Source organism: Mesoplodon mirus (assembly GCF_964341445.2).
Source record: "Mesoplodon mirus genome assembly, chromosome: 5".
NCBI lineage: Eukaryota > Metazoa > Chordata > Mammalia > Artiodactyla > Ziphiidae > Mesoplodon > Mesoplodon mirus.
The window spans coordinates 32,027,009-32,041,299 of NC_138980.1; the positions used below are offsets into that span (position 1 = coordinate 32,027,009).

At 43.0% G+C, this 14,291-nt stretch overlaps 1 protein-coding gene across 1 annotated transcript in view; it reads right to left on the reverse strand.

Moving 5' to 3' along the window:
* Positions 1 to 54: 54 nt before the first annotated feature.
* The window catches only part of SIMC1 (SUMO interacting motifs containing 1), a 100,299-nt gene continuing 86,062 nt past the window's right edge, over positions 55 to 14,291 (reverse strand). The window contains exons 8-10 of the mRNA XM_082621507.1: positions 7,743 to 7,899; positions 7,480 to 7,564; positions 55 to 867 (exon numbers count right to left, since the gene is read on the reverse strand). Of these exons, the coding sequence (XP_082477633.1) occupies positions 605 to 867; positions 7,480 to 7,564; positions 7,743 to 7,899 (505 nt within the window). The 3' untranslated portion in view covers positions 55 to 604. The remainder of the gene's footprint in view (positions 868 to 7,479; positions 7,565 to 7,742; positions 7,900 to 14,291) is intronic.

Here is a 14,291-nt window from a genome sequence, read left to right on the forward strand (position 1 = left end):
TCGCAGTCATGAAACCGAAGCGTGATAAACTTGGTATTTTGAAAAACCATTGCCTTTTTATTGTATGCTTTTAACATCAAATTTTTTGTAACACACTCAACCTTTTTGTTTCTACCCCCTTCATTACATTAGATCTTGACAGACTGGCCACAAAGTCAAATCCATAGGCAATATCACAGGTCCAATATAGGATGTTTGTTTTCCATTAGGGAGAAACAAATATGTCTCTCTTTCGAAACAGGTTGTCAGTACCTTGAATGACATAACATTGATGTCTAGAATTTGTTCAGCACACGGATTCTTTTTTCACATCTTGAAATGTTAAACATGTAGTGCATATAGTATTACCTGTTTCAAAAAAAGTATAGATAAATAATTTATTAAAAAATATATACACCTTATATATTTAAGACATATCTGAGAACAGGCTAGGATAGGATTATAAAAAAAAGATATTTACTAAACAAAGTTATTATAGCCTACAGATAAATAAGATAGGTTTGGTCCTATAAGACTTTAAACTACTTTTTATACTTTTAGAACTTCCAAGTAGTTTGAGATGCAGTTCAGGAGGTATTCTTGGCGTTCAGTGCTTAGAAGGACCTCAGGGTCTGCTCCAGGCCTGTGGAGAGGCGTCTGTGTCGGGGTTCAGGTCTGCGGCATAGAAAAGCAGGAGCTTCAACAGGTGCACCTTGTCTTGGAGCTGCGGGACGAGCGGCTCCCCCAGCATCTGGACCAGGCGGCTGCGGAAGGCCTCAATCTGTTTCTCCACGTCCACCACTGTGATGTCATCTCCTTGCTGGGGCTTGGGCTTAATCCTTTTGATGATTAAGTCTTTTCGATCGATCACTGAACTCCGTAAGTGCTCTGCAAGAGGGAAAGAGTCAGCACAACTGTTCTGAACTGCTTTTTATTCCTTTATGACTTGGGAAGATGTCCAATTTTGGTAGGTAGGGTCTAGGCAAAGACTTGTTGATGAGTTACGAGGATACAAGTCAAAGGGCATGTGAGTACCTGTGGTAACTCCATTTCCAGTCCATTGTTCTTGGTTCTCTCTGGACCTCAAGTTTTACGTATTAAAAAATGTATTTCAAAGTCATTTTTATTTTTTTCAGTAGTACATGCTTTGTTTAAGAAAATCAAATTCTACTCAAAGGCTTTTGTCCCCTGTGACCGTTCTCCCCCAGTAGCAGAGTGAAATAGAGCACATTTCCCTGCTTAAAACCCTCCAGATACTTGCCTTGGCTCTCAGAGGCCAAACGCCACATTGTTCTGTGGCCCAGCCTGCCTGCCAGTCTCCTCTAGTCCTGCTCTCCTTCTTACTACCCGGATCTTACCTCCAGTTCTTGAAACAAGCTCTTCCTGCATCATGGCATTTGCACTTGTTCTCTCTACCTGGACTGCTTTTCCCCTAGACCTTTGCATGCTTACCTCCTTCTCATCCTTTGGGACTCAGCTAAGAGGCCCTCCCTGACGAGGGTGAGCTGCTTCCCTCTGTTCCCACTGTTTCCCCGGTGTTCCTCTTCATCACAGCACCTGATTTATTTATTGGGTTGCACTCACCAAAACTATAATTGTTTTTGTTGGCTTGTTCACTGTCAGGCACTGTCACTGCAGCTAGAACGTCAGTCCATGAGGGCTGGGCCCAAGGCTCTGCCTCTGATGTCACGCACCGGGAAAGGGGTGTACATCCTCATCTCTTCCGTGTTCTTGCTGATCACCAGAGAATAACTAGACAACCCCAGTTGTGGGGCATTCTACAAAATAACTGCCCTGGACTCTTCAAAAATGTACATATTACGAGAGACAAGTAAAGGTTGGGAGCTGTGTTAGATGACAGGAGACTGAAGAGCATAACAACCAAGTACAATGTGTGATGTCTGACTGAATCCTGGCCCAAAGCAAAACTGAACACCTATAAAGGATATTATGGGCACATATTAGATAATATTCAATCAAGGATAAAAAGAGTGGGATGATGAATAGTTGTTATGTAGGGGAATATTCGTATTCTTAAGCTGAAGTATTTAAGCATGAAGGATTATGACAGTGCAACTTACTCTTAACTGGTTTAGCAAAAAACAGAAAAAGAAAAAAGCATATAGATGGATCAATAGATAAACCAAATGTGGCAAAACGTTAACAGCTTATGAATCAAGGTAAAGGTTATATGGGTGTGTGTCGTACTATGCTTTAAACTTTTCTGTAAGTCCAAAAATAAAATACTGGGGGAAAGTACAAAGGTCTAAAGGTATCTCATCCCAAATCCATAACTCAGTCCCAACAAGGTTCTGGAAGTGTGTGGAATTGAGGGACAGGAGCTCAAGGTTACATATAAGGCAAATGAAGTGAGAAGAGCCCTGCAGCCCTTCTGACTCCCAGGTGTGCCAGAGGCCACAACAGTATCATTTTCTCTATCTCATTTATAAAATGGGGGTAATGGCACCTTCATTAACAGGGTTATTAGAAGGACTGAACTACAGTGTCCAGAAATTTGGGAAACATAGAAGAAACTGAAAAGAAAGTACAATAAATACACTGTAGAGTATCCAAAAAGTCTGGAAACATAGGAGGTGAAGCTGCCTTGAGATGTCATTACAGGGCCCTTTCAACATTCAGTCAACAAACACTTACAGTGAGCACCTACTCTGTCTGGAACTGGGCTAGACTCCGGGGATGCAGTGGGATCAGAGCCTTGGGCCCAGCCCTCATGGACTGACGTTCTAGCTGCAGTGACAGTGCCTGACAGTGAACAAGCCAACAAAAACAATTATAGTTTTGGTGAGTGCAACCCAATAAATAAATCAGGTGCTGTGATGAAGAGGAACACCGGGGAAACAGTGGGAACAGAGGGAAGCAGCTCACCCTCGTCAGGGAGGGCCTCTTAGCTGAGTCCCAAAGGATGAGAAGGAGGTAAGCATGCAAAGGTCTAGGGGAAAAGCAGTCCAGGTAGAGAGAACAAGTGCAAATGCCATGATGCAGGAAGAGCTTGTTTCAAGAACTGGAGGTAAGATCCGGGTAGTAAGGAGGAGAGCAGGACTAGAGGAGACTGGCAGGCAGGCTGGGCCACAGAACAATGTGGCGTTTGGCCTCTGAAAGCAAAGGCAAGTATCTGGAGGGTTTTAAGCAGGGAAATGTGCTCTATTTCACTCTGCTACTGGGGGAGAACGGTCACAGGGGACAAAAGCCTTTGAGTAGAATTTGATTTTCTTAAACAAAGCATGTACTACTGAAAAAAATAAAAATGACTTTGAAAAGACAGAATTGGCTGAATAGAGTGGGATAGGGAACATGTGGGTTAGGAGCAAGAATTTGGAATTTATTAATACAGGAAATTCAAAGAAGCAAAGGTTGGCAGTGCGCACCTAACCACCATCCAAGGGGAGGAAGTCTTGGCCAGTGGACTTGAACCATTCTGGTCCAGTTGGCAAGGCCTTGGATTTTATGCTTCAGTACAGGAGAGTTCTTACATCGGAGGTTCTTGTGATTATTGTGTGAGGTGATTTATGTAAAGGGTTTATTTGGCACAAGGCCTGGCTCAAGATATTCTGGCTAATAGTATTATTAGTTCCTGGATCAACACTAGGATCAGCTACTATTATTTTATCATCATCATCGTCACTACAGGAATCTCCAATCTAACAGTCACACTGAGCTCTTTATCTTCTCTGCAGATCTTCCATTTATCTCCACGTCAGCACTGGCAGAAGCCTGGGCGTCATCCTTCAGCCTCGGTCACCCAGGCCCTGTCACACTGATCTTCAAAGTGCTTCTGATCCGTCACTGCCTTCCCCACTGCACCACCCACACCCTTGTCACCATTATCCCTCCCCTGACCTCTCTGGTCCTCGGCCAAACTATTTATCACACATCAGGCAGAGTGACCTTACTTAAAACCACTTTGATGGGTTCCCTTCACTCTGGAATCAAGGTGAAATTCCTTAACACGAACTCCCTAACAGGAGGGCCCTTCACGCCTGCTCCTGTCTAGTACCATGGTCTCGTTTCGTGCTATTCCCCCCTTGCTCACTGTATCCTAGTCCTACCAGTTTACTCTATGTTCCTTGGACTCATTAAGCAACTTCTTGTCTCAAGGCCCTTGGACATGCTGTTTCTTCTTTCTGGGAAACTTTTCCCTCCCTATTCGCCTGGCTAACACTGGTACTTCATATCTCAGCCCAAGTATCACTTCTTCAGGGAGGCCTTCCTGGGTTCCTCCGTAAACAGTTAAGTCCTGTTTTGTGCACTTGTACTTTCCTTCACAGCATTTATTTTCATTGCAATTATACGTTACTTATGTGGTGGCTTGTTTAGGGTCAATCTCTTTACTAGACAGTTAAGCTCTAGGAGGGCGGGGGCCATGTTGGTCTCATTCACTGAAGTTTTCCCAATGAGCCAGGCACAGAGGAGGCATTCAGTAAATATTTGTTGCCTGGATGAATGTATGAACTTAACTGATCTTGCCTGAGTCTGCTTTTCTCCCCTCTGTGGACAGGGTCCCTTGCAGGAAGGCTGTATGTGAGACTCTCCTTGGAGTGAACAGGTGTCTGACTTCCGCGTCGCCCTAAGTGGTCCAGCAGAGCGGAATTCAGGAAAAGCATGCATTTCATTCATTTAAATACTATATGTTTAAATTCCTAGAATTCATAGTTTCAAAATATGAGGTTCTAATTACTCATAAGCATCAGGAAAACTCATGGCATTATGGCAATTCATAATTTTGCCGAGGCTCAGACTTGAGTCGCATGGTTGTGGAACTGGGGTGTGGGGGATTGATTCTCTCAGCCAGAGAATGTGAGCTCAGCCGACAGCCCAGCATCCACCTCTCAGTGGGGATACTCTGCCCTCTACAGAAACATTTACAAGATGTGGGGCTTCAAGATATACTTCTCCCCAGGGTCAAGGGTAGATACAAAAGTATTTTAACCATGTATAGAGAGTTTAGAAAGTGGGGGGTCGGAAATTCCTTAGAATCTCACCTTCTAATCTCACCCAGTGATTTCATAGAAAATTAATTCCTTCCAGTGTGCTTTCACCATATACAGTCTTTGGCAACAGACCTGGCTCTGCATTTACTTTCCTCTCAGCCTTTGTTTTCCCATCTGTGAAAGGCGGGTGGTACTCACCTTCACAGGGTTAGCGGGTTAGATAAGCCAGTGCATGCTCATTTACCTATGCTCCCTTCCTCTCTTCCTCCATGCTAAGAGGTTCCCATAAACATAGGGCGAGCTTAGGCTCCCCAACCTCTTCCCTTCTTCCCCCACCCTTGGAGCTGGACAACTCTGGCCGACCTCAAAATGCACTCAACAATGTCCTCAGCCCACTTGAAGAGGACAGAGATGACTAAGGAGCCCTCACAGTAAAATGCCTACTGACAAGGACACTGACCATTTCAGGGAACATTCAGCTGTGTTCTTTGTAGTTCTTTGTAGGACTGTGTTTTCAAACTACTGGTTCTAAATATTTTTTTCTCCTTCTTAACTCCTGGTCTCCAAAGAAGCTGGAAAGGATGTTAAGGATAAAATAGCATTGGAACACACCCCGTTTATTCTTGGTCAATATACAGTGTTCTGAGGCCTTCCTCTCTTTTATTCAAGGCAGAAGAATATTCTGTAATAAAAGTAGATCCCATGTCCATCTTAAATTACTATTGCCCATGACCCAGGTGTATTCCCTGGGATGCAAAACAGAAATGAACAAGAAGTGTTAAAGGTGAACTTTAAGCGAAACTGAGCTGCTTTAATATTAAACTTTCAGCTAGATCTCCAAAAGAAACAATTACATAAACCTCCATGAGGCATGGAATTTGCCTTTGGGGCTTTGTTCTCAGAAGGACACATACCTTTCTTTGAGCGTGTTAAAAAATGCACAAACCACACAATTACATGTCGTGACCTTGACAATGCTCTCTCTTATGTTTTAGTTACAGGCGCCTGAAACAGAGAAGACCCTTGTAGCCTACTCCTACTGACTGAGCGCTTTCTACTTTTATCTCATGCCCATTAGCAATCAGTCTTGGCAAGTTATGTATTACCATCCCCGATCTATAGAAGGAAGAAACTGAGGTCTAGAGACATAAAGTTAGCTGCCCAATGCAGAGTAGGTGATGGAGTTGGGATTTAAACCCAGACCTTCTGTCTTAAATCCAGTGCTTTTTAAAATGTTTCTGTAACAGCTTCCTCAATTCCAGGCCCAAGAGGGTGTAAGGACCATCTTATCTTCCCAAGTGCCATTACTGAGCTAAAATCAACCTCAATATGATCATGGCAGGTAAATTATGTATGTATGTATGTGTGTGTGTGTGTATGTGTGTGTGTGTTTATGCATTCCCCCCCGCTTACTGATGGAGAATAAGTTGGACATTGTGCCCCTCAATACTTCAGAATGGATTTTCTAAGACCAAGGATATTTACTTTCATAAGCCAGGATAATTATCAAAAAATATGAAACTTAATATTAACACAATACTATTATATAATCTACTTAAAATTTACCAATTGTCCCAATAATGCACATTATAACTTCTTTTTTCCTGGTTCAGGATCCCATCCAGGATCATGTTTTACGTTTAATATTCATGTGCTTTAGTTTGTTTTTAACCTGGAACAGTTCTTCAGTCTTTCTTTGTTTTTAAGACATTGTGACTTTTGAAAGTACAGGCCAGCTACTTTGTAAAAGCCCTTCAATCTGGGTTTGTCTGATGCTTCCTTCTGATTAGATTTAGGTCATGAATTTTGGGCAAGAACACTACGTAAGTGATGAGGTGTCCTTCTCAGGGTATCACATCAAGAGGCATGTCAGTTTTCTCCCCTGAAAACTTACTATCTTTCCTTATGTAATTAATAATTACATTAGTTTCCCCAGGGACCACATTAATCCTTGGCTAATCAAATCATTCTTATTTGAAGCAGCTATTCCATCATTATCCTTGTCAATATTTGCCCCCTGAGTGTTAATTAGTCTAACTCTTCCAGATCTTCACGGATCACTGGCTTTGCCTGAGACTAGAGCAGAGCCCTTTCACAGACTTAAGAGTGTCTTACAACTTTTGCAAGATGTACATTTTTACTTTGCCACTGATTTGCTCTGTATTTGCATCATATTGACGGATATTTACAATGTCCGAGTCAGTGAGCAATCAACCCAACAAAGACGCTGCAGTGATAGGCCAGGGAAAGATGCCAGGGCCAAATCAGGTCATTACTAAATCCTTCTCATGTTAGAATGACTCTTGTCTACCTGCACAGCCTAATAATTGTGAGGACCACTGTAGTATCTGCCATAACAAAAATACTATGTGAATTCTTCTGTTTCACAGCAGCGATTCCGGCTATGTCCTTCCTTGTTCCTCACAGTTACACCAAGGAACAATGGTTTACTGAAGCTAACAAATTAAGAGTCCCTTATGTAACTTTAATTCATAATAATGTCCACTGTGAGACTCCCACACCATCTGGTTTGTGACCAAATGCTCCTTACCTCTTAAAACATGTTGGTAACTGGATAACAGAAACTGTAGATGCTCAACCAGTTCATCCCATGTCTGCCACTGGGTTTTATCCGACTGCAGAGATAGTAAAAGCAATTGGTAATAAATGCCTTCCTCAGTTAGAGGCTTTGTACAGTTTTCAAGTCACTTTTACATAATGTAAAATAGTGTAAAACACTTTTACATAATTTACTTAATCAAGGATTAAGGAAAAGGTGTTCTAGGCCTGGAACTGAAATAGGGAAAAATGTACCTGACACTTGAGCAGTGATGTGGAATTGTTCAGAAAATAGAGGGCCTGGGCCAAAGACAAGGGCAGGCGGGTGGGTGTCTCACAGCTGTGGAGGAATATGATTTCCAGCACTTTACAGCGCAGAAGGTGGCTCTCCATGGTAGTAAAGAACATCTCTCTGTATGGAGAAGAGACAGAGAGAGTTCATCATCACAATTATTGTTTCACAGAACATATACCACAATTCTCCCTGAACGCCCTAAACTTTGCCCTAATCCAGAGAAGGCTAAGAAGGAATAGAGTGAAGGCCTAAAAAATCACAAAGCTTGTAGACAGGGCAGAAATGGATTTGTTCATGAATTAACAACTGTCAGAAGGAGGGAAAGTCTTTGATATTTGAAAAAGACTAGTTTAGGACACGTTAAGAAGAATTATATCATACTGTAACCAAGAGAATTAATCATGAGATTACATATTTCTGAATGGCCATAAGGTGCCAGGTACTGTTTGGCAGAAACAAGGAATAGTAAGAGAAATAAAAGAGGATATTGCTCTCAAAAAGCTGATAGTTGAACAGGGGCAAGAAGTATGCAACAGGAACCTACATAAAGTGCAGGGCAAGTGTACACATATGCGAGGTGCCTGTGGCGCTCTACAGACACAGAGAAGAGAGCACGTTTGGTCAGGGGGCCAGAAGCAGCCTTCGTATGGAGGAGGTGGCACTGCTGACGGTGGTCTAGGAGTAAAGAAGGTCTGAGGCAGGAGGCATTTCAGTGCAGGGATAAACATGGGTAAAAACAAAGAAGTAAAAGTCATAGCTGGGGTACTGCAGTCTTCTTAAATTTCAAGTCTAGGACTTAAGAGTCCCAGAGGGACTCTGGCCCTTGACTTTGTCACTCTGTGCAGGGCAGTGCTTGGTCAGCGAGGGTGGGGTGGAGCACAGAGGCTTCTGAGCTGGAGAGCTGTAAAATGGGGGCTGTGCTTCAGAAAGGTGAATCAAACTCATTGTTCTAAAAGCAATGTCAGCTTCCAAAAAAAAAAAAGTTATGAATCTCAGATGCACAGGGTGAATCTCTGAACTGCCTGAAGGTTTTTGCCTGAAGGTTTGTTTGGTGGTTCTTGCCAGGTCTGCTTGTCAGCAGTTCTGAGGAATAGACAGCTCATGAGCAGATAAGGAGATGGCAGCAACAGAGCTAGCTCCAGATCTCAGAGTTCTTTCTTCTACAACCGCCCCTTTGAAGTTTTGCAACATCTGGAAAATAGGGTGCTCTTTGTACCACTGTCACTTATAAAAATGATAAATAACAAAGTATCTATTCATTTTTATTTTCTTTTTTCCCCTTTCCCTTTGCTGTTCCACCAGGCACAGGTATTATTTGTGTAAAAGCAAGGGTAAAAAAGCAGAAAAAATACTTTAAAACCTTTGCTTCTTACCATTCAAAAGTTTAGAAAAGTCTGTAATATTTGTGAAAATCCATTTTATCTCTCTCTTTTAAAAAAAAATAAATATATTTATTTATTTATTTATTTATGGTTGTGTTGGGTCTTCGTTGCTGCGCGTGAGCTTTCTCTAGTTGCGGCGAGCGTAGGCTACTTTTCTTTGTGGTGCGCGGGCTTTCCCTCGTGGTGGCTTCTCTTGATGCAGAGCACGGGCTCTAGGCACATGGGTTTCAGTAGTTGTAGCACGTGGGCTTCAGTAGTTGTGGCATGCAGGCTCAGTAGTTGTGGCTCACGGGCTCTAGAGCGCAGCCTCAGTAGTTGTGGCACACAGGCTTAGTTGCTCTGCAGCATGTGGGATCTTCCCAGACCGGAGCTCGAACCCATGTCCCCTGCATTGGCAGGCGGATTCTTAACCACTGCGCCACCAGGGAAGCCCCATTTTATCTCTTTAATGTGTGTGTTTTTTTTAAGTACAATTCTATACCTCCTCTGACAAATTTTCTTTTTTAATACAAAGGACTCCAAATGATTACATTTATAAGATATTCCCCCAATTCTTTTACAGTTTAATTTCTACTCTGTATTTGGCCTATTACTTTCACAAGACAGTTTTCCTATTTAATAACTTTTTATTTCAAACTGTATTTTCTCTTCCAATTTTTATTCCAGGGCCTGCATTTGTCCTGGTTTTATAACCGAAGATGGCAAACCCAGAAATATCCAAGGGACAAGAAAGTAATTTTAATGTATTGGACATAGTAGGAAATGGAGGTACAATTATCTATAGCAATTCAAATTCAAAATTTAAAAACAAGATACAGAGGAAGGCTAACATCCAGATCCAGCCTTAACAAGTATAGCTGGTATTGAATTTACTCTCCTGTTATCAATAATTATAAACCTGTACAAAATATATGAAATAACTATTTTCAGGCATTGGACAAGCTACTACCAATGACTATTATTCTTGAGAGAAGGGAAACAAAGGTGGTGAACCCCACGTTTACCCCAGATTTCTTGCTGGGGACACTTTCTAACTAAGGCAGAGGAAAGCGTGGGTCCCAAACAGAAAGCAGTGGGCTTGTTGGGCAGAGCAAACGAGACTGGAGTTCAGTAGAGCTGAGGTGGCTGGAGTTTGTGTCAGAGAAGAGGGAGCTCAAGAAATGTGTGTAAGGGGCCCCCTTGGCACAGGGACAGGGATAAGATCCAAAAGCCTGGGAGAGAACAGCTAGTGAGGAGCTATGAGCTGACTGGGGATTCAGGAGAGTGCCCAGTGCTGAAAGACATGGGGTTACAATGAGCTAGAGAGATCTCATTGAACATGTTGGGCATTCAGGTGCAACCCCAGAAAGACTAAGCTACAAGACTAGTATCTTAAGAAGGGTTGGGGCTTCCCTGGTGGCGCAGTGGTTGAGAGTCCGCCTGCCAATGCAGGGGACACGGGTTCGTGCCCCAGTCCGGGAGGATCCCACATGCCATGGAGCAGCTGGGCCCGTGAGCCATGGCCGTTGAGCCTGCGCATCCGGAGCCTGTGCTCTGCAACGGGAGAGGCCACAACAGTGAGAGGCCCGCATACCATAAAAAAAAAAAAAAAAAAAAAAGAAGGGTTGATTTAGAACACCCTTACAAATCCTAGAAACAAGCCTTAAAAGGAGAAAGCTAATCTGCCAGTAAATCACTGTCTGCAAGAATGAAACTCAATACTCTTTAAAGGAAGTCAGCAAATTTCAGACTCTCAACAATGTGGCACTCATAATGTTCAGCACACAATAAAAAATTATTAGACGGGGGAAAAAGCAGGAAAATGTGATTCATAACCAGGAGCAAAATGTCCATAGAAACAGGCTAAGAGTTGATACAGATGTTGGAATTAGTAGACAAGGACTTTAGAACAGCTATTATAAATATGTTCAAAATTAACCAACCAACCATCCAACCAGCCGACCAACTAACCAAGATATATATAATCAGTGATTAGATGGGGACACTTAGCAAAGAGAAATGGACACTATAACAATGAACCAAATGGAGACTCTAGAGCTGAAAAACACAATACCTGAAAAAAAAAATCACTGGATAAGCTTAACAACAATTGGGCACCACAAAAGAGAAGATCAGGGAGCATGAAGACTATCCAAAGTGAAAAAGAGAAAAAGAAAAGACAAGACAAAACAAAATAAAACAAAACAACAACAGTAGAAAACACCAGGTCCTCAGTGTGCTGTGGAACAGTGTCATACAGCTTAATGTACATGTACTTGAATTTCCAGAAGATGAAACTTTGGGGCAAAAATAATGGCCAAGATATTCAAAAATTGATCAAAAATATCAACTCACAGATTCCAGAATCTCAATAAACCCCAAGCAGCATAAACATAAAGGAAACCACACCTAGTTATAATAATAAAATTGCTGAAAACAAAAAAAAAGCAGCCAGAGAAAAAAGACACATGGCACATAACGGAACAAAAGTAAGAAATTCTAATGACTTCTCATCAGCAAGCCAGAAGAAAATGGAACATCTTTAAAATAAATTGAAAATACCTATCAATCTAGAACTCATATCAAGTAAAAACACCATTCATATATGAAGGTAAAATAAAAACATTTCCAGATAAACAAAAGCTGAGAGAATTCATTACGGTAGACCTGCACTCCAAAAAATGTTAAAAGAAGATAAGTTCTTTAGGTGGAAGAGAAATGATACCAAATGGAACTTGGATCTTCAACAAAGAAAGAAGAACACCCAAAATGGTAGTTATGTGGATCTGATGTGTGTTTTATTTCAGCACCACTAAGCAATTAACTCAATTCTGACACTATTTACCATAGTGTCAGATCCCACAGGTTAAGGGCTCAATCCTACAAGACTGCCCTCCCACTCTCTCTTCAGATGCCAATTGGAAAGTCCAGGTTGTTGACCTGTGTGCTTCTGAACCACTTAGCTATAGATCGAAGGTTCCCAGAAACCCATCTTAGGTTTGATTAATTTGTTACAGTGGCTCACGGAACTCAGAGAAACACTTTACTTACTAGATTACCAGTTTATTATAAAAGGATATAACTCAAGAACAGCCAAATGGGAGAGATGCATAAGGTATGGGGAAAGGGTGAGGCCCTTCCATGCTCTCTGGGTACATCACTCTACAGGCATCTCCACCTGGTTACCAACCTGGAAGCTCTCTGAACCCAGTCCTTTTGGGTTTTCAAGGAAGCTGCATTAGATAGGCACGACTGATTAAATCATTGGTCATTGGTAATTGAACTCAAACTCCAGCCCCTGCCCCTTCCCAGGAGGGGGCGGTGGGGTGGGGGGAGGGCTGGGAGTGGAGGGTTGGAGTCCCAACCCTCTAATTACATGGTTCCCCTGGCAACCAGCTCCTAACCTTAGGTCACCAAATGCTTTCTGAAAGACCCCTCACTAACATAACAAAGATAACTTGATCACTCTTATCACTTAAAAAACTCCAAAAGAGCTCTGTGCCAGGAACAGGATGAAGATCAAATATATATATTTCTTATTATAGGTCATAATATCACAGTTGGGTAGTATAAAGACTTCCCCCCCCCATATCTCTGAATTTCTTTTAAAAACAAGTAAATGTTTAAAGCACAAATATGATCCCATCCTGGAGTAAAATGTATGACGACAATAGCACAGAGGATGGGAGTGGGGTGAATGGAAATGCATAGTTGTAAGGCTCTCACAGTACATGTCATGATATAATACTAATTCAAGGCAGACTTTAGTAGGTTAAGAATGCATATTGTAATTCCAAGAGCAACCATTAAAAAAAGGAAAACATTTGCTGAAAAAGCATGTGATAAAAGTCAATACCTGCTCATGATAAAAACTGAGAAAACTAGGAATAGAAGGGAACTTCTTCAACCTATTAATGAACATCTACAAAAAAACCTATAGCTGGCATCATAATTAATGGTGAACTCATATTTTAATTAATCAATAATTAATGAACTGAATGCCTTCCCCTAGATCATGAACAAAGGTGTCTGCTTTCATCACTCTATTCAACATAGTACTGAAAGTTCTAGCCAGTGCAGTAAGGCAATAAAAGGCACACTGATGGGAAAAAAAAGAAATAAAACTTTCCCTGTTTGCAGATGACATGATGGTCTACACAGACAATCCTAAGGAATCTTTGGCACAAAAGCATTTTCCGTAAAAGAAAAAGCTGATAAGCTGGACTTCATTCAAATTTAAAACTTGTTTTTTGAAAGACCTTGTTAAAGAGGATGAAAAGACAAACTACAGAATGGGAGAAAATATTTGCAAACTACAGATCTGAAAAAGGATTGTATCTAGAATATATAAAGACTCTTAAAAGTCAACAGTAGGAGAGCAGAGTCAAGATGGAGATGTGGGAAGATGTGGAGTTAGCGTCTCCCTGCAACTAGGGCGCCTGCCGGCCGCTGGTGGGGGACTCTGATGCCCAAGGAGATGGGAGGATCCCCAAAGTGAACCGGTACGATGTAGGGGGACTGATGGGGGAGGAGAAGTGGAGGCCAGACAGGATTGGCACCCCTGAGGCCAGGGAGATCAGGAGAGGCAGGTGGGAGGGACTCTCCAGGAAGAGCGGGAGAGGAGGGAGGGCGATGGCCTGGGGTGGCCAGGGAGCCTGCTGAGCTCCCAGGCCGGTACCCCACCTCCAAAACCCCATCCAGGCTGTGTGGGTCCTGGGGGCATAGGAGGGAGGCAGGGAGATCAGGAGAGGCAGTTGGGAGGAGCCATCCGGGAGGAGTGGGGGAACACCGGAGGGCGATTGTACGGGGAGCCTGCTGAGCTCCCAGGCCTGTCCCCTGCCCTCCAAAGCCCCCTCCAGGCTGTGTAGGTCCTTGAGGGCATAGGAGGGAGGTGGGAAGATCAGGAGAGGCGGGGGAGGGGCCCTCCCAGACTGGAGGAGCAGGAGAGGAGAGGAGGGCGTTTGTCCCACCCACTCGAGCCCAGGAAGCCTGCTGGGCTCCCAGGTGAAGTCCCCTGCCCACTCAGACCAGGGGTGGGGAGCACGCCTGGGCCCCTTCTGTTCCTTGAGACTAAGCCCCATCCCCCCCAGCCCCCAGGGCCTGTTCCAGCCCTGTGGGTCCTGAGCATTGGCCCCACCCACCATCCAA